This window comes from Nyctereutes procyonoides, unplaced genomic scaffold (assembly GCF_905146905.1).
Source record: "Nyctereutes procyonoides isolate TBG_1078 unplaced genomic scaffold, NYPRO_anot_genome, whole genome shotgun sequence".
NCBI classification, from domain to species: Eukaryota; Metazoa; Chordata; class Mammalia; order Carnivora; family Canidae; genus Nyctereutes; species Nyctereutes procyonoides.
Window position 1 is genome coordinate 42,699,073 of NW_026575131.1, and position 24,297 is coordinate 42,723,369.

Genomic DNA, 24,297 nt, shown 5'->3' on the forward strand with positions numbered 1-24,297 from the left:
ATGGAAACTCCTAGTTAGAGACCAATTTCTTTTTTTTCTCCTCTTGCTCTTATTTATTTTTTATTTTTTTTTTTGATATTTGAAGCCAATTTAAAGATGATAAAAGTCAGTCTTGTCACCATAGAAAGGGTAGATTTCGTTGAGCAAGGAAGGTCTTGGTCCACGTGGCCTGTGTACAGTGGAAGTAGCTGTCCTCATGGGTGCATTTAAGCATGAGTGCAAGACCGTAGGGAGGGTCACATAGGCACTGCCAGGCCTGACCTGTGCTCATTTGGACTGGGGTGTGTGTGCCACGCTCCCGCACCTTGCCAACTCACAAAGGACAACTTGCAGTCTCCATGTGTCACTGGTTCTTGTCCCACTACTGCCATCTTTGGAGCCCCCACCCCCACCCCCAAATGTGCCCTGTGCTAAGTGTAGGCATTCTCTGAAGTCCTCCCCACGCCATTCCCCAGAGGCAGGTGCCAGTTATGGTCCATGTTTCACCAAAACAAAATCAGTTAAAGACATTACCAACTGGTCTCGCCAACTAGTGAGAGCCGGAGCTAGGGCCTTGTCAATCCAGGCCCCAGAGCCAAACTGTTAAGCCAGGTCTGGCCCACCACCCTGTGCACTCTCTTTCACTGTTGGTGATTGGTTCTCTCCATTTTGATGAGTGGTTCTGGTGAAACATGAGCCAAAAAGACCACTTGACTTGTCAAGCAGATTGCTAGGATCTAATAAACATACGGAGGTGTCTGACATTTAGAATCACCTCATCCTGTGACCATATTACAGAGGTTACACAAATGTACTTCACATTTTGGTTAGAAGGTTGAAAGCCACAGTGAAGGGGTGATCACTGGTATATTTCATTTCCTTCATAGAGCAGCGCCTAGAAGATTACAACTTTAACTTGTTTCCTATGTTCTGAGCCTATAAGTAATCATTTTCAGTATATTCCAAACATACCACATTAAAGTAGAATGTGCCTAAGGATAAACTAGGTTAGAGACTTTAAAAAGGTTTTATTTCTTAGTCACGAAAATCATATGCTCTTTGGTACGTGCGTGTTGGTATTCTATATACAAGGATACATGATTTATATGTGTCAGGCATTGGACAACTTAGTTCTTAAATGAGCAAAACCACCAAAGAATCCATTTCAGAAATGCTGCTTCGATTCATGATAGTCTTAAACTCTGCACGTTTTCCTAATATTCCGTAGACCCCTGGACTCCTCAGCTGACTAATTTGTTTGGGCCCACTCATGTTCTTTGGTGTTCCTTCTTCCAGGATTAATCAAAGAGAACAGAAACATCTCTCTCTATAAAGGCCCAACCCCAAGGCAAGACAGAGCCTCATCTCATTTCTATCAGGTGCCTGGTGATTGAGGTCTGAGCCATGCAGCCCAGCACTTACTTTCATGGCTGCTCTAATCTCTCTGCTTCCCAGTGGCCAGAGGAGTCTTCTGAACTGGGGAGCCTGGAGTATCACCTGCCCTCAGGAACTGTGTGGACACGCCCTCCCCCCCACTCCTTTGGCGTCCAGTTCCAGCCCTGTGAAGGAGAACCTGAGGTCTTAAGGGCCACACATTCCCTTGGAGCCAGCATTCTTGGGGATAGAGGAAGGAAAGCCCTTCTAGTTTTTAGAGCTTCCCTGCTGCCACACCCCCCCTCCACCCCCACTGAGCTTTAGGCCTAGGGGTTCAAGAGCAGAGCAGAATGTGTTCATGCCCGAGAAGCAGCGTCCCACACCAGCTACAGCATTCGGTGACTTCTCCATGAGAATGTGCAAGCCATAAACAAAGTCCTCCTCCTCCCTTCCAGAGCACACAGCTGTGCTCCCATAAGTTCCTGAGCAGTTCTCCAAGCCCACGTAAGGCCTACAGCTGGAACATGTTGGTGGCCTCCACATTGTGAGAGGCAGAATAGGTCTTAGAAGCATCCTCAGAAGACTTCCATTGACCCAAGACCCCCAGGTAAGGGAGGCAGCCAATATCCTTCATAAGTTTCCAGAAGTTCCTCCGAAACTTCAAGCCAACGAAGGCATAGAGCACAGGATTGAGGCAGGCCCGCAGGTAGGCGATGGCCTCTGTGATTATGATGGCATAGTGGAAGCTGGTCATGGTGTCGTGCTCCCATCTTGTGCTGCGGATGAGCTTCACAAGGTTGAAGGGTGTCTGTGTCAGCAGGAACACAGCCACCACCAGGAAGATGATCTTTAGAGACTTGTGCTTCTGGAAGCCTCGGGCATGTAGCAGGGTCTTGATTATGACTGAGTAGCATACAATCATGGCAAGCAGTGGCAGAAAGAACCCCAGTGTCATCTGTGTGGCAAGAACTACAGTGGATATGTCTTCGTCGTGATAACCACAGATGAGCTTGTCGAGATAACAGACTTTGCCATAGATGATCTGCGGCAGGGAAACCAGCAGGGAGATCACCCAGATGAGCAAGCAGATGGCCTTGCCCCAGGCCATGCGCTTGGCCTGCTGGTTGTAGGCCTTGGTGGCCTGAACCACGGCAATGAAGCGGTCCATGGTGATGCAGGTGAGAATGAGCATGGACGTGTAGAAGTTCAAAGTGTAGATGCCCAATAGGGTTTTACACATGACCTTGCCAAAGACCCACTCGTGAATGCTGGCATAGGCCCAGAAGGGCAAAGTGCAGACAAACACCAGGTCAGCTAAGGGCAGGTTCATCAGGAACACATCTGTCAGGCTCTTCAGCTTCTGGTAGAAGAGGTATACGACAAGCACCAGGGAGTTCCCCAGCAGGCCACAGATGAACACTACCACGTACACGCAGGGCAGAAAGAACTTGTGGAACTCCAGGAAGTGTTTGTGCCCCTGGCTGCTGTCACTGGACGTGTTGAAGAACTCGGAATCGATGTAGTCATCGTCAGCCATGGCATACGTTCACGTGAACACCTGGGAGGCAAACAGGGATTATGGTCAGGGCTGAGGGTGATGGCTTCTGCCCTCCTGCAAACCCGTTGCCCCCTTTTAGGGGGCAAACAGGCATCTCCTGAACCTACCTATGTTGTGCCCAGCAACAGCGTGGTCCAGTAGCCTGGAGACAGCCAGTGCCGAGGGGTAACTGCTCAGGCAGGATGAAAAACCCATAATTAGCCCCCAGAATCCTAAGGATCTCACGCACCTGGGAGATAACACATAACTGACCCTGCACATGATCTAGAAAACCAACTGGTCTTGAAAGCAAAGGTGACCATGTACTAGAGTGGGGGCAGTGCCCTTCTGGAAATGTAGAACTGCTCCATGGTGGGCAGGCCTGCCTTCCCAACCCATCCTGTGCCTCATTTACTGTGAAATTCGACCCCTGAACTGCTCTTTGTGGAAGCTAAGGCATTATCCCCTTCCAGGGGGCTCCACTGAGGAGACTTATGGAGACCAGAAGGGGCTTGGGGGATGACCAGGACTTTTCCACCTGGGGAGACAGTCCCACCTCTCTTTTCTTGCCCTCCACTGCCTAGATTTAGATGTGAGAGAAGCCAGGCACAGGAAGTGCGTGGCTGCCCAGCACTGTGACTGAGCCAGTGGTGGCCAGGGGGTCAGGCAGCTCTGCTCACAGCCCAGCCCAGCTTGCTCTCCATCACCTGGCATGCCACATTCCACCACCAGGGTCTGGTTCCCTGAAGACTTCCTCATCTTCAGGAATCTTTTAAGATCCCCGGAAGAGACCATTACTTTAGCTTTTGTGACTAGCAGCTTAGGTCCAAAGGGTCTCCCTTAACAAATGAAAGATCTGGTTGAAATGGGATGCCAGATGGGTGGGCCACTTTCAGGGGGGCCAGGGCCAGCCTTGCAGAGAGACTCGTAGCAAAAACCAGACAGCTGCCTTTCTTGCCTGGGGCTCCCAGCCTTTCAAGACCGTCACTTCCCTCTGGCATGGGAGCAGGGTTGGCTGTGGCAGCATGGGCCTTGGGGCACCAAGCCAGTGACGTGCAGATACCAAGAACCCAGAGGCTCATTTCCACTGGTGACCCAGGGCCATATCCCACTGGCACCTCAAGGTGTCTCAAGAAAAACAGGCATTTGGTTTAGCAAAGTCAGAATACCAACTGGCCGGATAAGAGCGTATATAAGGAGACATCATGTCTCCTTTTTAATCTAATGGAAGACTTGGCCTGACTGGAGATGGTATCAGCCCCGACGCTACCACCTTGGTCCTCCTGGGGACAGAGCACCCTTTCTCTCCAAGGAAGGACCTTGCCTTTGGGATTAGATTACTCTGGAAAAGTCCCTACTCAGACCGCAGAATGTAAGATGTCTAAGGGTGATAGGCTAGCTGTAGTCCTCATGCCCCACCAGCTCTGTGGGCTGCTAGGTTAGGTAGGTCAGATGATGATGTTTATGTTCCTGCTTCACGCAGGGACAAAAACATTTGTTTCACCACTTAGAATATGAAACAGGTGGCTTCACTTTTCTTGAAAGTCATATCAAATCTCCATTATTGCCTGACTTACTCTTGCCACAATTAGCATTGGCTGTTACTATCACAATGAATAGATGACCAAAAGAATGTGAAGTTGATCATGATTCTTAACTTTCTTTGATCATAAACCCTTTGAGAGTCTCATAAAAGCTGCACAAATTTTCCTCGGAGTTAACATGTACCCGCCTGTAGTTCTGAGAGCTTGTGAGCCCTTTGAGTCCCTCCGCCACATAGTCTGTGGAACCTTGAATCCACAATGATGGTGTGCACGGGTGGCTCAGTTAGTTAAGCATCAGACTCTTGGTTTAGGCTCAGGTCATGATCTCAGGGTCGTGAGGGTGTGGAGCCTGTTTGGGATTCTCTCTCTCCTTCTCTCTCTGCCCCTCCCCACCAAAAGAAAAAAAAAAGAATCCACAATGAGCTGTGTGATTTTGATTATATATATTTTATAGTATATATTTTAAATACATATATTTCTAAAATATATTTATAATTTGTGTATATACACACGTGTGTGTGTGTGTGTGTGTGTATGTATGTATCTTAAAGTAGGCTCTATACCCAACATGGGGCTTGAACCCATGATCAAGAGTCAAATGCTATACTGGCTGAGCTAGTCAGGCACCCCGATTTTGACTGTATTTTTTAAAACATTGAAAAAATGCACAGTTTAGCAGCAGTTTGCCTTTAGCTGTGAAATTCATAATGACTTATTTCCCTTCTCCCTTTACATTTTTCTGTCTGAAGTTTTTGCTGTGGCATATTGGCTTAACATTGAGAAAAGAAAGTAAACAGCTATCTGAGAACCTTTTATAATGCAAAAGAAACAAAAACCAAGAATCAGATTATTCACTGAGCAGATATGGCCAGTGGCTAGACTCTCCCCATCTCCTTGGAAGGCACTACCAGCACCATTAGCTTACAAGCACTTGTAAGCTTGTAACCTAGAACCTCGTTGAGTCACTTTCACAATTCTCTAATTGTGGTGCGGTCATGGAATTCGAACCGAGAGCATCGGCCAAGCTCTAAAGCATGGGCATTTACCCCGTACTTCACTGCAGGCAGGGATCAGAGGACCCCAGCAACCTGAGGTTAGTACCTGCCTTTTAACTCTAAAAATCAGAAGACTCACCAGCAGAGAGGCTCTGTCACTTTGTCCCAGAAATGAGCTTGTTTGAAGCAGTAAGGTCTGCCTCTCTCTCTCTCTCTCTCTCTGTTATGTGGTTCGTGTTTCCGTTGACTATCTTCTGAGAGCCCTTGGTTGGTGATCGTAAGGTACCCAGCCCTCCCCACCCCTACCTTGTACATCAGAATCCACATGACCAGCCTGTACCCATGTAACTTGGGGGCCAAAGATAGGAAGCGGTGGGTCTGATGTTCTGCACTCCCTGCTACCTGGCTGTGGACGTAATCATCTGTCAGGACCTAAGAGGGTTTTTATTTGTAAACTGAAGAGGAGCAACAAGTTGGTCTGGTTCAGGCAGCCCACTGAGGACGGTGGCATTTGTACCCTAACATTATTTCATTCACTAGTCTTGTCTCTTTGGAGCCATTTGGGTTCTGGACTGGCGCAAAGTTCATGCTGTGGCCTGAGTTCTGGGTATGCACGCAGCCCTAACATGATAGCCACTGCAGCCCCATAAAGTAGGTAATATCCCCATTTTATAGACAGCAACACTGAGGACCCTGGCCAAAATAACAGCCCCATGGGCACACAGCTAAAAACTGGCACATCCAGGAAACAAACCCAGGTCTCTGTCGTTGCCAGAGCACCAGAGGGTTTCTAGGAGATGGGTCAGCCATCTCCTAGAAGCCAGACAGCTTGACGCAGCTTTGCCACCTAAACCCACGTGACTCAGAGTCCTCTGGTTCCCTGACCCTGAAACACTGATGCTTCTGGGGAAGAACACCTGGAAGACTGGAGTCAGAGGAATGCCTGCTGGGGTCTATTCCTCAGCACCTCCCCCAAGCAGAAAAGGCTGCCAAGTAGAGGTGCAAACTCCACTTCTTTCCCAGAAGCAGCTGCCCTTGTGCTGAGTCACTGGGCCTCTCTCCCCTGACTCTGCACCCCATTCAGCCACTTCCTGTCATGGCTGGTCCAAGTCTGCTGGGCATACTGGCTCCTACGGCTCTTCCTAAGGGCAAGGTGTCAGGCACTGGGTGGGCAGCACCCAGCTGTCCAGCCCTCATCCTTTACAGATGAGTAAGCAGAGGGGTCAAGAGATGAGCACACTTGCCGAAGAACATTCATGCCCCTGGAGTCACCCAGCAGCTGTCTGGCTGCAGAGCCAGTGTTCCCTGTACTGCGTGCTGAGTATGGACCTATCCCAGTGTTTCTAGTAGAAACTTTAAAGGCTGCTAGTGGATCTTCAAGGCTTTTTTGAACAAACTAGTTCAAATCCTTCCACCACACTGATACAAACAAATGAGATGTTCCCTGAGGGCAGGAGCCGTGAGGCTATGTAGAGTGTGTGCCTCTGGACATAAGGCAGGTAGACACGGGGGCTAAGGGATGATGAACAAGTGGATGGGCCAATCCAAATACTGACGGAGGTAAGCCAAAGCACCCATCCTCTGAAAGAGACTTTTTAAGGCAAGACATCCCTTCCGGGTGAGCCAGCCTTTCATTTGGGAATCTTTTGGGCTTTGAGAGATGAGCTTTTCCCGGGGACAAGCCACTTGTGTCATTTGGGACCCGTTCACGGAACAGAGTTAGAACATCCTGAGCCTTATCAAACGCTCATGCGGCCATGCCCTCTGGTCTGGGAAGTGCAAGCACTCATCCTCCGTGGGAAGAAACAGGCCTCGCCCTGGCCCCTCCACAACTGTGTGCAGCCTTGCAGGGAGGGCGGGGACACGCGTCTGAGAAAGCACGGCTGCGTGGTCATCGTGGTCATCGGTCATCGCCACTCTCCAGCAGGAAGCTCTCCAGTCAAAGATTTGCAGCTCAATTGGAGGAGGGAGCCACCGCCCATTCTGGAGGCCAGAATCTTATTTCAGTCACTTCACAAAATGCCAGCTTGTCTTTTTTTTTTTTAATCTGCCCATTTGTAGCACTCAGCATTTTCAAGGGCATTACGACATTACTTTTCTTTGAAACAAAACTCAAAACTTAACGACAACCACCCAATCATATGTTTTAGATTGCCTCTGGAATACTTAACACATTTTCTAAATAGAACTAGGGGAAGAATAGACAGGAAGCAGCGGCCCTGCCCACTACAGGTTTATCTTGCAAGTCAGAGTGCATCAACCTGCTTGCTTTTCCAGAACACCCAACGTTCCAGAACCAGAGCCCTAGATGGACCTTCAGCCCCAGGACCCAGGAATGAGGCAGTCCCTGCCGCTGGCAGAAGCCTAACCACAAAGCACTGGTGGATGATGGGGGGCCGTGGAGGTTGAATTAGGACCCGAAAGCCTCAGAGAAACAGCCCAACCAGCAGGCGGCTCCGACTAGAGCTGGAGAGGCCTGCGCAGCCGCCTGGCTGTCGGCTCTGAGGTTGGGCCTGCAGGTTTGGGTGTTGTGGTCGGACCATGGTTACAAAGAAATCAGAAATCAAAATGCCAGAGGTGCTCTTCATCTCTCGGTTTTTAGGCAAAAAAGGAAGCCAGTGACCGAAAGAACTACCAGGAATTAACTTTTAATAGTAAAATGGCAAAATGCCCCCCAGATGCCACGGGGAGTGTGGTCCGTGGCATGGCTCAGCGCTGCGTTCCAAGCCCGAGCGGCTCACTAGCACCATCTACGGGACGGACCTGTCCCACACAGTGGCTGTTGAGCACCTGAGGTGTGGCCGGTGCAACCAAGGAGCCAAATTGTTGGCTTTTTAAAAATTGTGGTGAAGTTAGAATTCAGGTGACCCCATGAGGCTGGTGGCGGCTGTACTGAGCAGTGACTTGTAAACAGAGCCATCCTCTGACCACGGGTAGAAGCTGGCCTGGGGACTGTGGACCCTGGGTAATTGGGCAAAGCAGCGCTTCTCACCGTGCTCTTAGTGAGGCCGAGAAACAGCCTGAGGAAGGCGGTCTGTCAGCAAGACATTCGGACCTGAGGGGCTTTTTAGGCATCCTTTCTTCTTCAGCCAAACCCAAAAGCCAGAGGATCTGTCCCCCCGGCATTCTCAGGACTGAAGTTGTACAGTAATTCCATGAAAAAGCAGCTGAGGCATTTTGATTTGAGAGAGGAAGCTATTAAAGAGACCAGGCCAGAGGGGACACCCCACCCCATGACCCCTCATCCAGGCAGGCACGGGCCCCTGGACTGTATGGCTGGGGACTTCCCCACCGTCTGCCTTGTCCCCTGGCCACCACTTTATTCTCACTTGGTTCTAAAGTGGACCCTTGGTCATGTGCTCTGTTGGGGGCACGTGGGAAGAAAGCCAGCTCAGCCAGAGCACGTAATCTGGACATTGATTGAGCGTAGACAGCGTGCAGGGCGGCATCCCCGGGGATGCCAAGGTGACCAGCCCCAGAGGGACGGGAAGGAGTTGGCCAAACAGACGTGTGCCTTGAGACAAGTTCAGCTCTCCTGACCACAGACAGGCTCAGGGACGGAAACTCAGCAGGAAAGGGTGACATGCCATCAGCGGTCACCATCGCCAGCAGGAGGCTCCATGGCCCGAGCAAGGGGAGGAGGAAGGGCCCGCCTTGTGTAGTGCATTCGCCTCCACTGCTCAGAAAAAATGCCCCAATGGCAACAAAAGGAAACGCTTCTGGCAGGAGAGAGGGTGCCCCCTCGTGGCCGTGATTTTGTTCCGTGTCATCCTCAAGCTTGTTTCTCATCCTTTGACGGCTGGAAGCAGTTGCTCTTACGCTGCATCCCACGGTAAGGTACCCGTTTTACCCAACTACACAGGGTGTGCACGTCCATGTAGCACGAAGGCAGAGCAAGAGCCCTGCGACGCGGTACTGCCCTGACCACATGCAGTATGCTCCTGCTTCGGCAATTTCCATTCGATTTCTTCTAATGTGAGTCACAACTTGTGAAGCTGATTCACGAACCCCACAATGGGCCACAAACCCACAGTTTGAAAAGCCATCAAGAAGAAACCTCTGTGCCCTTCATCCTTAGCTAGGGACAGCATCACCGCCCCCTGCCCACCCTGCTTCCCACCCCACCCTCCTTCCTGTGCAGGGCCTCAGCCTAGGCCTGCAAGGATTGGGGACCTATCCTCAGAAGCACGTACTAGAAGGTCATCAGGGCTTGTCTGTCATCGTCGTCGTGGCCAGAGGGGGGGAGCTGTAGGAGGACAGGGAGTGATGGGTTAGGACATCGCTGGAAAAGCAAGAGGCTTCAGAGTTTGTTTTGTTCTATCAGATGTCATTTCTCTTTGTCTCAGACGGTATTTGCACTTGGCACAAGGATGAAGACAAATGGCCTGAGGCAGGCCCGAATGGCCTGGGGCCTGCCCGGGCTCCTCAGGACCCCACATCCATGGCCGCCAAATGGGGGGTTGTGTGGTTGATCCCCTGAACAGCCTCTCACATTGACATTCTGTGATTCTCTTTCTCCCAGGAGAAGGATGGGGGATGTAGAAGCCAATGGTCTCAAGAGCCACAGAAGGAGGTGGGCAAGGAAGACGTCAGGGGGTGAAGGGGCTGGGCCGGGGAGGAAGAGGGGCAGTGAGGGACCAGGCTTGCCCTCCATGGCAGCAGGCGAGTCAGGCATGTTCTTGCTGTACCTTCCCTGGGAAGAGCGGAAAAGGCCGAGGGAGGAACCTTTTCCAGCCGAGCCTGTAGTTCGGAGTGGAGCCTGGAATCCATCTGGTTCCGTCTCCTCCTCCCATGTGGAGAAGAGAGAACAGGCCTCAGAGGAGGGAAGGGCATGCAGAGTCACAATTAGTCATAAAGCCAAGACTGGAACCACCTTGGGGTGGCAACCCCACCAAGAGCCACACCGCCTCTCCTGCCCTCTGGAGCCCCGAGGAGCTCCAGCTAGACACGTGGAGCCCCCACCGCTCAGCCCCTGGAGGGCTGGGTGTTCATGAAGACGACAGGCTCTCCTGTTTATCTTGGACTGAGGGGGACTGTGCACAGAATGTGCACACCCAGTGCCGGCTGGACAGCTGGGTGCCAGTGAGCAACTGGTTATGTAGGCAGCCTTGCTGGCTCCCCATGCCGGCCTCCATCCCCACCCCCCCACAGCGGCGCCCTGAGAACAGTCTCACCCCCAGTGGCCTCAGCCCTGCAGCAGACTGGGACGAGGCCAGGACAGGGAGCTAAATGGCAGGAGGGCTGCGGGCCTGCTGGTCAATGGGCGTGATGTGACGTCTGGGCCACTCCAGTGAAGCCCCGTCTTGCACTCAGAGGTTTCCCCAGAGGACAGAGGCCTCTCCCTGGGCGGCACCTGTCCTCCTCTGGGCAGAGAGGCCTTAGAAGTTAACGGTGGCTGTGCTGCTAAGCCAGCATCTGCTGCTCCACGCTCCATGCGTGACTCCAAGTCTTCATCCTCCAGGGATCCAGCCTCGGTTCTATCCTCGACTTTGTCAACATGCCTCTGCCCCTTCCTGCATTTCCACACTAACGTTTTACACCCCCACGTATACCACTTAGCAAGTAGCACATACGTTGTTTGGCTCCTGGAAAGGACACCGGCCAGCCCGCAGCATGCCAGTCCTGTGAGGTAGGGACAGCGCAGCTGCAGCCCCTGCTTCCAAAGGGCACTCAGTCCAGGAGAGAGAGGACTCAAAAAGAGATAAGTAAGGCCCTGCGTGACCAAGGCTGTGACAGGAGTGGGAGGAGCATGCAGGGTGGGAGCAGGCCGCAGATGCCTGTGCGTGAGCGAGCCCCTGGTGAAGCTGCCTGTCCCAGACTCAGGGTGCAGGACCGTTCATGCAGGTGCACTCCCGACTCCTTGCAGATGTTCCCATCCCCACAGTTGAGTGACGGCCAGGACAGGCTTGGGGGAGACTTGCTGAATTTTGCCACCTCTGAACTACCCGTGGGTGCTCAGCCGGTGGACCTTCAGGTCCTGTGAGGTCCTACCAACGGAGTGTGGAGCCTTGGCCTGAGACACAGGACGTAGACTGTAGACTATCTGCAGCCCCTCCCCGTGGGCAGGTTGTACATCCCTACCCCTTGGTGTCCGTACTTCTCCCTGTGGAAGGAGGAGCCCCCAGGGCAGCGGGCTTGGCCATGGGACGCTCCTGGCAGTGAAATGTGAGCAGCAGTGTGCTGGGAATCACTTCCAGGCAGAGGTCGTAGTTGCCGCCTCCAGCAGAAGTTCTGTGAGCCTTAGGTGCAGCTGCTGAGCAGTCTTGAATTTCTGATGTCCCAGAGATGGTACGAGGGTAGGTCCTGAGCTCACCTGAGCGCAGGAATTGGCTGGGAATCCTGCAGAGCCCATCCCAGGCACGGCTCTGGGTGGCACGCCACGCAGTCCAGACATACTGTCATTTGCGAGCACAAGTCAAGGCCGCACTCCGGGTGGAGCTGTGAGCTTGGTGCCCGAGTGGGTGCGAAGGTGGTGGAGGGGGAGCCGTGCGAGCACGAGATCCGGATGCCTGCTGCCGGCCTCTGACCTTGCCTGGGCCGCTCTGTGTGCCGAGAGCACCTTCTTCCAGCTGCGTGTGCGTGTGTTGCTGACTCAGACGGAGGGCGTTTGCGGGGTGGGGCTCGTGCCCGCATCGGTGTCCTGCCCAGCCCCCACTCCAGCGTGGACCTGGGCCGACATCGCCGGGCACTTCACCGGTGGGTGGGGTGGAGCAGGACTGAGTTCGCTCCCGTTCCCTCAGGGCCTCAGGGGTCGAATGAGAGCCCCCAGGGCCAAACTGGTGAGAGCTCAGGGGTACCTGTCGCAGGTGAGAGGGGGACAGTTTGGGGCACGTTGATCTCACCCCAGAGACGTCTGGGAAGGGGGTTATTGTGACATTTTAGGAAGAAGCTGTGCTAGGTGGGAGATGTTCTTTATTCACACTTAGACCCTGGGGCAGATAATTCTTCCTTTCTGGACTAAGCTTCCTCTGAGCAGAGCACCTCGAGCTGGTTCAGCTTGACTCCCCAGAGATGACAGACGCTGAGCCAGACATGTGGGGCTCTGGCAGGATGCGCAGTGAGCTGGAGTCGGGGTGTGGGGCTCTGGCCTCCATCTCAGGAGCCGCCTGGGCCCCTGTGTCCCTGTCACTGAAGGAGGCCTGCTGTCTCTGTTCCCAGAGTAAGCAGTTCAGTAGGAGTTTAAAATGTTCCGTGATCAAATAAGTACAGGAGCGCTAGGGTTCAAGTCCAGTAGATGTCCTTGCTGCCTCCCTAGAGCCTCGAACTTCCTGTCTAGTGTGCAGGGGCTCCGTGAGGGGGAGCATGTGGGGCCCTCCGCCCCGGCCCTGGTGTTCCACGGAGCGCCGTGGGAACACGCTGCGTCTGCGCTGACTGGGTCATGAGTGAAAGACGACGTGCGGCGTAGGCCCACTCTCTGTCCGTGGCTTTGGCCCACTGCTCCCCCTTGGCCCATGTTGTTTCCTGGGGGTCTGTCCTTGTCCCCCAGAGATGGGCCAGAGCAGGCTTGGCTGGCCAGGCAGGACCCCAGGGTGCTGCTGACCGTACTCCACTGGCGTGGGGTAGGAGGGTGGCCTGAGTTGTGTGCAGCCCCTCCCCACACCCACAGGAAAGACGCTGGGGAAGTCACGGTAGCCCCATTGACTTCTCCTTGTCCTGCCTGCTTGGGCCTGGCCCCTGTGCCAGTCCCTGGAGAGCCTGCCAGACGCCCTGTTGTGGCCTCTGTGACCAAAGGATCCCATGCATTCTGCGGTTGGCTACTTGACCCCACGGCTGCGGACCCCAGGGTGTGGGACCCCGCATGCTGATGACCAAATGGCTGTGCCTTCTTGTGTATGACATTTCAGGGATACCATGTCAACCTCGCTCACCCCTGAGGACACTGAAGACATGCCGCTGGGACAGGATGCCGAGATCTGCTTGCTGAAGTCCGGAGAACTGATGTAAGTGACGGGTGTCGTCCCCCTCCCCCTCCCCCGCCCCACCTCCTGCCCCTGAGCTGGATGCCCCAGGGCATCACTTCTGGGGAGGAGCTGGAAGCCCCTCAGAGGCTCTGACGTGGCACTGATGGTGGCTTTCAGTCTGTGCTTAAAAAAAAAAAAGTACAATTTATACACAGTAAATTCCCCCTCTATGTGTACGATGCTTAGATTTTGACAAATAATACAGTGTAATCACCAGTTATCCTGCTGAGCCCCACGCCAGCCAGGGGCTTCTATGATCTCAGGGGCCTCAGAGCCCAGCTGGCTCCAGGCCCCAGTGTGACCCAGAGTGGGGACACAGGTCTAGGATGGGTCAGTGTCGCCCCCGTGTGACCACAGTGATGCCAGAGAACAGTTCCCTCACCTTCAGAAGCTCCCCGTTCCCCCTAAGCCATCCCTTTCTCAGGCCTGTGCCCTGTGTTCTTCTTTTTTTTAAATAACTTTGTTTTGTTTTCTTACTGTAAGAGCAGTCCATTTTCATTGTATAAAATAGGAAAAGACAAGCAAACCACTTCAGTGTATATAGCCTTCCGGTTTTTAAAAATACATATCTACATAGTTTTCAACACAAAATATTCTACATCTTATTTCATAGTTTATTTATTTATTTGAGAGAGAGAAAGAGAGCATGAGTAGGGGAGAGGGGTAGAGGGAGAGGTGGACGCCCCGATGTGCAGAGCACCCGACGCAGGACTTGTTCCCAGGACCCTGAGATCGTGACCTGAGCCAAAGGCAGACACTTAACTGAGTGAGCCACCCAGGCACCCTGCCCCCATAGTCTTTTAAAACTTACCACTGCATGAGTCTTTTCATGTATCCTATTCTTTTTCTCCTGTGGTGTGTCTAATGCCTGCATAATGGCTTAATAGTCACTGACTAGATTCACTCAATCACTCACAGATACTCACTCAGCACCTAGCAGGCACCAGGTATGTTCTGGGTCCTTGGAGTATGTCAGTGAGCAAAACAAAGATCCCTGCCTTCATGTTTAGTTTATATCCCAGCAGGGGTGGACAGACAATAAACATAAGTAAACAAGTGAATCACATAATGTGCAACAAGGTGTGCTTGCTGTGGGAAAGAAACAAAGGAGGATGGGGAGGGTGGAATTTGTGATTTTAAATAAAGTGGCACTAAGAAAGTAAAGACTGGAGGGAGTTGTTGTGCAGATCTGTGAGGGAACAGCATTGAGGCAGAGGGAACAGGCAGTACAAAGGCCCTGGGGCAGAATGGCAGCTGGCATGTTCAAAGAACAGAGAAAGGGCCAGTGTGACTGAAGCAGAGAGATTGAGAGAAACTGAGTCAGAGAGGGAAGGGGGCCCTTGTCACATCAGGGCCCCCTTGTTTGCTATTGACAGGACTTTGGCTTTTAATCTGAGGGAAATGGGAGCCCCCAAATGAGGTTTGGAACAGAATGACTTAATCTGATTTACATTTGAAAAAAGATCGTTCTGGTTGCCATGTGGAGAATGACTATGGAGTGACAAGGACAGAAGTAGGGAAACCAGGAGAATTTACATTAATGATGTGGGTCCAGTAGATAGTGGGCTCCTTTTATTTAAAGTTATATTTGAGGGGTGCCTGGGTGGTTCAGTCAGTTAAGCGTCCGACTCTTGACTTCAGCTCAGGTCACAATCTCAAGGTCATGGGATCGAGCCCCACATTGGGCTCCATACTTGGCATGGATCCTGCTTAAGATTCTGTCTCCCTCTGCCCCTCCCTCAATTTGTGTTTTCTCTCTCTGTCTCTGTCTCTCTCTTAAAAAAAAAAAAAAATATTTGAGCAGAGATGGCAAGATGTTGATTTGTTTTTATTAACCTCTCCTTTGGGAAGACTGAGTATCATCCTTTCAGTGAACAGATGAGGTCTAGAAAGGTAAAAAAAAAATAAAATAAAGAAAAGACTAAAAGTACAATCTAAATGACTGGATGTGAGGGAATGTAAAACTATAAAATGGCACGGCATCAGTAGGGTGTTCTGTCAGGGTGACTGCGCATAGGGTGGTGCAGTAAGATTCACTCCTTACAAGAAAGACCTCTTTCCCAAAATAGACCCTTTGACTAACTCTCAGACTCTTGAAAATTGTGAATGTTGGACAAGGCTTTTTGTACATAATTAGAAATAAAGCCTAAATCAACACATGGGAAAACGTTAGGTTGAATTAAGGCTTCACAAAAGCGGAATGACTTTGCCAGGGCTGTTCTGTAGGGCATTTTGGATTTTTTCGTCCTTGATTACTCTTCTTACTAGCACAGCTTTGGGGGATATTTCCATCCATCTCCACAGCTTTGAAGGCCGACGGAACTCGGCCCTGTAACTTACTTGCTGTGCAGTCATGAGCTAGTTACCTAACCTCTCTGAGCTTTAGCTTCCGCTGCTGCCTTTAGGGGAGCAGTAATAGATTTTGACCACAAGAGGCAGTTTGGTGTAGCGGACAGGTGATGGCTTCATATCAGCGCCGGGGGACCTGGACCAGGTTTCTTTTTTTTTTTTTTTTTTTTTTTAAGATTTTATTTATTTATTCATGAGAGACACAGAGAGAGACGCAGAGACGTGGGCAGAGGGAGAAGCAGGCTCCATGCAGGGAGCCCGACGTGGGACTCGATCCCGGGTCCCCAGGATCAGGCCCCGGGCTGGAGGCAGCACTAAACCGCTGAGCCACCCAGGGCTGCCCTGGACCAGGTTTCTTAACCTGTTTGAATCTTGGCTTCCTTGTGTGTAAAATGGGAGTGTCATGCTTCCTCCCGTAGCCGTGGTGCTGGCACAGGAAGCCTGTGAGCAGAGGGCCCTGCGCGTAGTGGCTGCCACCTTCCCGGTTCACAGTTGAGGGGAAGAGACTCGCCCAAGGCCTCTCCCTGCTGAGGTGGCACCCCTCCCCTGAGGCTGTCCTGGTGACCCGCGCGAGCGTGCTCTGTCCAGGAGGGGGCGCTGCTCGGCCAGGAACCAGCCGCAGGACCCCGCTCCGCTCTGCTCCCATCCAGCTCATCCTCGGAGGCCCTCCCCACACCTGTCAGCAGATGGGCAGGGTTGGCCCTGTTTGCAGGGGAGGAACCTCAGGCTTCCCGGGGGTGAGACTCCGCAGCAGACAGGTTCCAGGGCAGGTCCTGGAACCCGTTTAAGAAAAGTCAGGGTGCCCCTTTGGAATCTACCAGTAGGCCCCAGATATCCACTGAAAAGAGGGACGCCGAGAGGGCTGGAAGTTTCTAATGATGGGTGTGCTTCCCACCCCTGGGCGCGTGGAGCACCTCGGGCCGGCCTTCACCTCCAACAGCCCTATGGGTACGTGCCAGCCCCACACAGGCAGGGATTGTCATCCCTGTGGTTTACTTCTGTGTCCTCGGGGCCAAGAACCATGCTAGGCACACAGTCAGGGCTCATACTGACGTGAGCTGCACATCCAGGTTTTCACCACAATTAAGCCTGTCTGTCAAGGTAACCCAGGGGTTGGCCTCCCAGGAACCTCCAGGGCTTCCGGCCACCTCTGAGCCACAGATGACCTGGCCAGCGGACTCAGGGCCCTCTCTGCATTTGGATCTTAGGATAAAATTACCCCTCACGGTAGAAGAGATCGCCAACTTTGGGGAGAGCAACAGGGAGCTGTTTGTGCGGTCCAGTACCTACAGCCTCATCCCTATCACCGTGGCTGAGGCAGGCCTCACCATCAGCTGGGTCTTCTCCTCCGACCCTAAGAGTATCTCCTTCAGTGTGGTCTTCCAGGAGGCAGAGGACACACCGTTGGATCAGTGTAAGGTAAGGACGGCTCCTACGCTTGCTCATACGGCAGGGTGCTCGGGCGGACCTCTCCTACTGCGGGGCTGTAGCCACCCCACCTTCTGCTGGGCAGAACTCACCTGGAACGTTTGGGCTGCAGCTGTGACAGGGACACAGAGGAAGGCAGGTGGGAAAGCCCTCTGGGCTGCATCCCATGCAGCAGCCAAAGCACCTGGTCTTGGCCAGCTTGGGGAGGGAGAGACCTGCAGGCTAGAGAGGTCTGCAGGTGCCTGAAGGTTGCTCCTGGGTCAGACAGCTTCCCTCTGACCTTGGGACAGATCATTAGAGAATACAGATTTGGGATCCCTTTTTTAACAGCCTTGGAGAGCCCGAACAGGAGAGCCTGAACAGGTCACCATTAGAAGGGTTATGAGCTTGGGGTGTTTGGCGTCTCACCTCAGAGACCTCAGTAGACACACCTAGCCATTGTGTCACTTGGGTGGTGGGGCTTGAAGTCTTGGTGGCAGATCTCAGTTCATAAGCGTGGGATGCTGATGATGGCCTGGACCATGGGTCCCAATCTTGGCTACACATTAGAAATGCCCACCTCCGAGGCCATAGCCACACCGCTCAATCAGAAGCCCTGGGGCTGGGACACAGGCATCCCAGGTAAGTCCAGTGAGTAACTAAGGTTGAGAGCCATGGGCCTGGCTCATGGGGTTGGAAGCCAGAGAAGATAAGATGGGGTGAGATCCAGAGCCCGGGAGAGAAAGTCGAGCAGGATTCGGTGGGAGGCTGACTCAGCATGAGGGAAGGGGGAGCTGGTTTGGGTAGAAACTCAAGCCCCATTTGAATCATTGTGGGTAGGGGGGCTGGAAAGGACAGACAGAAGCTTAGAGTGGACCTCAGGCTGCTGCCCCATGCAGAAACCTTCATGCTCCAGAGATGGCAGGAAGCAAGGTGGGGGAGAGCAATTTGAAGACACGTAGAAGGAGACCCTTGTACGGTCTGTGTGCAAATATCCCTGAGTCCCTCCTGCATGTGGGCTGCTGGCTGCAGGGGGCTCTCAGTGAGGGCCGGGATGGGCGGCGGGGAGCTGGCTAGCTCTCCTGCCATCTCTGCACCATTGGTACTGCTCACTGCTATAGAGACTGCTTTGTCATTTTTGTCCTCTTCAAATTCACTCCTAAAATTGAATTCTAGCCTCCTTGAGGTGGCCTTGTTTTGTGGAGTTTCGTGTTTATTCTTATTTAGAAACCACTCCACCCCCCCTTCCCTTTGGGGGGGGGGCTCATGGCCAGACCACATACCCAGCTTGGAGCCCTTCCTTCCTGAGGTTCCAACTCTGCCCCCAGGAGGTCCTGGGCTTGCGGTGTGGGAGCAGGTGCAGACACAGCCCCCGCCAGCTGCATGCAGGGAGGGTGACGTGGGCCAGGCCTCAGTCCTCCTTTGCAGATGAGGTAACCGTAACCGGTGTGCTTGTCAGCCCCACACTGACCAGGACCTTGCCTCCAGCCCCCTGGCTGTCCGTCCTCATAGGCCCAAGGCCTACCAAGTAACAGTACCGCTTCCTCCCACATTAAACACCAGTGGGTGTCGGTGGCAAGGAGGGGGAACTAAATCCCGTGTCCAGGCCTTTGCCGTGCCTGCTGCTCACATGTGGCCAAGCCGTGGGCCTCTCGCCTTTCTCCATCACTCACCCGCCAAATCCTCACAGCCCTGGGTTCTCCTCCATGTGGTTCCTCCAAGGATTCAGGGCTCTAGCTTGGAGACCTGAAGAAGGAGCTTTCCTCATCTGCAGCTTCCAGGTGGTCTCTGGGGCTCAGAACTACCAGTGTGTTTCTCAGAGGTGACGCCAGGGGGCAGAAAGAGCCCATATGCGGGGGGCAAGCAAGAAGGGGGATCAGGTGCCCTCAGCCTTCATAAGCCCAGCATCACCAGCCACCACGGAGTAGGTGTTATTTCTGCCAGAATGTCCCCTGGACAGACATCAGCCTAGGAACCTATTCCCAGATGCACATCCTCTGCATCTGTCTGGGGGCCTTCCCTGTGGGATCCCCTGACCTGCCTGAGCCTTACAGGAAACCATGTACAGAACTGATTGAAGCACTCGGGTGTGATTATGGAGGTGTAGATAAAGCGACTTAGAGTCTGCTCACAGCCATCTGCTGAGCCTCTGCTAAACCGGGCTCTGTTGTTTGCATCAGAGCTAGAGAGAGAAGGGACAACGTGGGATCCACCCTTGAGGAGATCCACCCTCTAGTGAACAGATAACCACGATTCCAGATAGAGAGTGTCCTGCTGGGGGTGGGGAGGCACCTGGGGGACAGCCATCAGGGGAGGAGCCTTGGGCCAAACCAGGAGACACCCCGGGTAGAGGAGCCACACTGAAAAGGCCAGCCCCATTTCTGGAGGCACCCAGCAGATATTGCCCCGCCCCCGGGGCTGCCTCCTCTCCAAAGGGCTTCCTTCCAGAGGTCAAGGTTGTGCCTCAACACTGAGATTAGAGATTGTGACTTTGGGAAGATGCTTGACTGAAGAAACTGTCCATCAAAGTCTTGAGGCTGCCCATGGGCATCTGCTGTCCTGAAGCCTGGGGATGGAGCAGGGAACAGGACCCAGGCCCTGCCCTCTCTCTGGGCAACGGACCCCTGTTTGGCCAGAGAAACTGGACAGCCTGCCTGGGGCCATTGGGAATCAGAGGAAGAACCAGGACTGGGAGCAAGAACCCTTGACTCGGTGTTTGTTAGCGTTATTGAGATATAATTCATATGCCAGATAATCGGCCCACTTAAGATACGCAGTGCCTTCACAGCGTTGTGTAACTGTTGCCACTCTAATTTGAGATCATTTTCATCATCCCCAAAAGAAACTGTACCCACTAGCAGTCACTTTCCAACCTTCACCCCCAGCAACCACCAACCTGTTTGTCTATGTAGCCTTTTATGACTCACTTCTTCCACTGAGCCTAGAACCCTTGCTTTGTACAGAGTCCAGGGCCATGGGAGCCCATCCGAATATCAATAAAACCATTTTGGACTGTCTTGCTGACACATGACATGAATCAGGGCACTGCCATACAGGCACTGGAGGCTGGGGGGAGGCGCTCCCAGAGCCCACCCAGCAGAGACCTGCCTCAGGTTTATTCCAGAGACCCCCATCATCTTCCCACCACCTCATCTGTGTGAGCTTTGGCACCTGAGAAAAATCTCATAGATTTTGACCCTGGTGTGAAAAGCAGAGCTGAGATGACTGAAAGGTCTGTGGTGCAGAATGTTTTAAGGAAATGAAGCATATTGTTTTAAACGTACTTTCCTCAGAGGACCCCCTAACGAGCTCTCTGTTGTTGCTCTGCAATCAAGGTAGTAAATGCTGAGGTTGAGGTGTGGGGTGCGCAGACACCCTTGTATAAACAGCCAGCCTTCCTATCTAGTGGCTCCTTAGAGTGCTAGCTGGAGTGTCCAGGGTCAGAATTCTTAGGTTACAGACCATGGAAGCAAACCCAAACTCTCAACCTCCCAGAATTCCCAGTCCCCGGTGGAATTTGAATACACTAGAACATTAGTGGAATTTAATGAGACCACCTGCAGAAGTGGCTACCCCAAGTCCTACCCACAGTAAGCTCCCCATGCATCTTTTTCCCCTCCAAGCTTGTTTTGGGCTCTACTCCCTCACCACCACCAGCTCCCAACAAGAGCACATGTACGGTGGTGTCAGGAACATGCTGTGCACGCTCTCTCCCATGCCTGTGGGGTCTCCCTCTGATTTTTTATTTCTCTTTGATCCATGTGCTATTTAAAACTGCTACTTAGTTTACAAATATCTTTATTTTCCAGAGACCAATTATTTCTAATTTCATTCCCTTGTAGTCAGAAAACAGACTGTGTAACTTGAATCCTTTTAAATATGAGGTGGGATTTTTTTTTTCTTTTCCAATGGCCTAGAAGGTGGCCTACCCAGGTGTCCCCAGTACACTCAAAAAGAAGGTGTGTCCTGCTATAGTCAGGTGGAGTGTTCCGTAAATGTCAGTTGGATTGAGTCCATTGATACTATTCTTCAAGTCTTCCATCTCCTTATTGAGCTCCTGTCTGTTATTCCATCAGTCATTGAGGGGTATTGAAATATCCAACTGTTAATTATGAATTTACCGATTTCTCCTTGCAGTTCTACTTCTTGCTTTGTGTGTTTGAAGCTCCCAGTAGGGACATAAATGTGAAGGACTGGTCCATCCATCTTGATCCATTAACATCCCTGTCATTATGAAGTTATCCCTGGCCACATCCTTTGGTATCAAATCTATTTTGTCTGATATTAATAAAGTCAATCCAGCTCTCTTTTGATTAGTGCTACCCCAACATATCTTTTTATGTGCTTTGACTTTTAACCTATTTGTATCTTTATATTTAAATTGTTGTTTCTTATGGGGTTGGGTTGGGTCAACCTGATAATCTTTGCCTTTTACTTGGGATGTTTAGACTATTTATATTTAATGTACTTACTTATCAGCTTAGGCTTGAGTCTGTCATCGTACTGTTTGTTTTCTGTTGATCCCATCTATCTGTTGCTCCTTTCTCCTTTCAAAGTGGTGAGCTGGGGCAGCTGCAGGCCTCACCTAGTTCTCTCAAAGATCACTGTTCTCCATTGCCTGATGTCCAGTGTCTTGTGAGCTATTCTTGGTTATCTCTTGAGAGATCAAATCTTAGCTCTTCTCCCATGTCTTTGAATATGTTTTCCCTTCTCCCTGGGACAGCCAGAGCTCCCTCCAACTACCTAACTTGTCCAGGCTCAGCGTAGCCTCCTCCAGGATGCCCCCCCCCCACCGCACAGCTGCAATGGGCACCCCTCCTGGTTCTCCCCTCATGACATGCTCACTGTTATAACTGAATGTTTCCTTATCTGCTGTCTCTGTTAAACCACAAGATCTTTGAGGGCAGAACGTTTTGTGGAAACTTACTTTACTTTGGGAACTCTGGCCAACACGTAGGGTTTCAAGAAATGTGCCTTGGTATTCAAGTGTAAGTTGAAAAAGCCATCACATTTTTATGAGCATTTTGGATTCAGTCCTTTTGTACAGGGCAAAAAATGTTTCAAGGGAATGAACAACTGAATTTCACAAAGCTATATTTCTGAGAGTGGAGCTAGCACTTAATTTTGCAAAGAATAAAAATGCTCACTTGTGGGGAAGCTTGCCACATTAGGAGCTTGAATCAACGAGGTGTTAACTGTGGTCTCTAAAGCCTCTGGTCTGTGTGACCACTTATGTGTAGTCAGTCCTGCGTGAATGGCCTAAGGGTGCTTTCTGAGACAAAACCCACTGGGGTGTTTATCACCTCTAAAATCTTTTAAAATCTTGGTTGCCTCTGTCTTATTTTCCTATGTCCTCATTTCCTATCATATGCTCTACTGACTGAGTCAGCCAGGTACCCCTCCATATCTTTGGTTTTAAACTTTCCCTCATGGGAAAGGTTGGCCATCCAAAGACCCTTCCCCCAAACACCTCCTGGCACTGTTCAGCACTCACCTGTCCTCAGATTTACCCCCAACACCGAGGCCCTTAGAACGTGCCCTGGAGAAAGCAAATATTTCCTGGGACTCATTTCTCATTCCTGGGGAAGGCAGAAGGTAAATAGGAGGCTGAGGATTAGGCCCAGAAAGTTGAGAGGGTCCTGGGGCCATGGGGACATATGGGGTGCAGTAGGACAGGCAGCCTGCTAGGGCCAGGTGAGAAGCGATTGGAGGAGCTGGGCCTGTTCAAGCCAGAGGGCAAAGCTCAGCAGCTCCACAAAGTGCTTGAGGGATGGGAGTGGGCAGGGGCTTGGGGCTCGGCCTATCCCGTGAAACACCCCTCACCCAGGACAGCACTAGGTCCCACAGGAGCCTGCCAAACACAAAGATTTCACCTAGAATAAGCCCCCGCTTCCAGACCAGAAAAAGGCCTGCTCCTCCAGATCGTGGAACATTTCAGCTATGGTCAGAGGAAGCTGGGGACCACTCCTTTGGGGCCTGACTGGCTCATGATTCTGGGTAGAATGCATGCCCACAGCCTCCTCCCCAACCACAGGTTATCAACAGATGCAGGGCATGTGGAAGACTCCCCCCAACTCCTGGGGCTGATCCCCGACACACACATCTCACAGCCTTGCTCAACTGTCACCTCAGACAGGGCACCTAGCCTCCCTGGGCCTAGTTCCCTCCCCAGAATAAAAGGTCTGCCTGGAGGCACCATAGGGCATCTCGGCTTCTGTGACACTTTTTCTGATCTTCTCTTCCTCCCAGGTCCTTATCCCCACAACCCGATGCAGCTCCCACAAGGAGAACATTCAGGGCCAGCTCAAGGTCCGCACACCAGGCATCTACATGCTCATCTTCGACAACACCTTTTCCAGGTAGGTGTTTCCACCTCACTCATCAGCATCTTGGAGAATTCACCTGCCACCTGGCTGTAAGAACAGAAGTGAACATTTAAAAGAGACTATTTAATCATCAGTAATTGATTATTAATAGTTTTTTTTAATCTTAGACTCCTATACTGTGGTGGTCTAGTGTCTATTATAGATTTTATAAAATACAGGCTAGTACTTAACAGAGACTTAGCATATGTCAGGTGAGTTCTCTGCCCTCCACTCTTACTGATTCATTTAAGCCCCATGGCACACCCATGTCATAGGAACTGCCTTTCTCCTCGTGGCACTGCTAAAGGACTGAGGACTGGGGTGGGGTAGGAGAGGGGGTGGGTAACACACTCGCAGGTCACACAGCTGGTGGTGGTAGAGCCAGGTTGGAACCCAGGGGGCCTGCCTCCAGGCTCCAGGCAGAGCCCTCCTGCCTCTCAGATGTCTAGGCTCCCCTGTCTGGCCCAAAGGGGGGCTCAGTAGAAACAGAGGAAGGAAGGGAAGAAGGAGGAAGGAGAGGGAGGGAACAAGGGGGGGAGGGAGGGGGAAATGAAGGCAAGGACCAGCTGTTGAGGGGGAGCCCTGGGGCCTTCTTGTCATGGCAGTGGGAACAGTGTGGTCTTGGGAAGCACTGCATCACAGCACCAGATGTAGACCCAGGAGTGAAGGGCTAGGGAAGCAGGAAGTTGGAAGTGTAGGGGGACAAGCTGGAAGGCAGCCGATGAAGGAGCTGGGGAGAGGAACACATCGGTTGAGATCTGCCATGAACCAGGGCCCTCATTTCAT

General features: G+C 52.1%; 2 protein-coding genes across 4 annotated transcripts in view; one reads left to right on the plus strand and one right to left on the minus strand.

The window, feature by feature from the left end:
* The window catches only part of FYCO1 (FYVE and coiled-coil domain autophagy adaptor 1), a 73,100-nt gene that overhangs the window by 44,027 nt on the left and 4,776 nt on the right, over positions 1 to 24,297 (plus strand). For 2 of the 3 annotated variants that reach the window (XM_055342804.1, XM_055342805.1), the window contains exons 15-17: positions 13,274 to 13,369; positions 16,948 to 17,158; positions 23,396 to 23,505. In XM_055342804.1, coding sequence (XP_055198779.1) covers positions 13,274 to 13,369; positions 16,948 to 17,158; positions 23,396 to 23,505 — 417 coding nt within the window. Of the gene's footprint in view, positions 1 to 1,275; positions 1,414 to 13,273; positions 13,370 to 16,947; positions 17,159 to 23,395; positions 23,506 to 24,297 lie in introns of those variants that run through there. The other variant, XM_055342806.1, reaches the window with a different exon arrangement.
* Positions 1,551 to 4,835, minus strand: CXCR6 (C-X-C motif chemokine receptor 6). Its single transcript, XM_055342807.1, has one exon. The coding sequence runs from the start codon at positions 2,888 to 2,890 to the stop codon at positions 1,865 to 1,867; it is 1,026 nt and encodes a 341-aa protein (XP_055198782.1). The 5' UTR covers positions 2,891 to 4,835; the 3' UTR covers positions 1,551 to 1,864.

What these genes read in the sequence shown, in the direction of transcription:
- CXCR6 (XM_055342807.1), bottom strand. Translation starts at nt 2,890, where the DNA reads ATGGCTGACGATGACTACATCGATTCCGAGTTCTTCAACACGTCCAGT.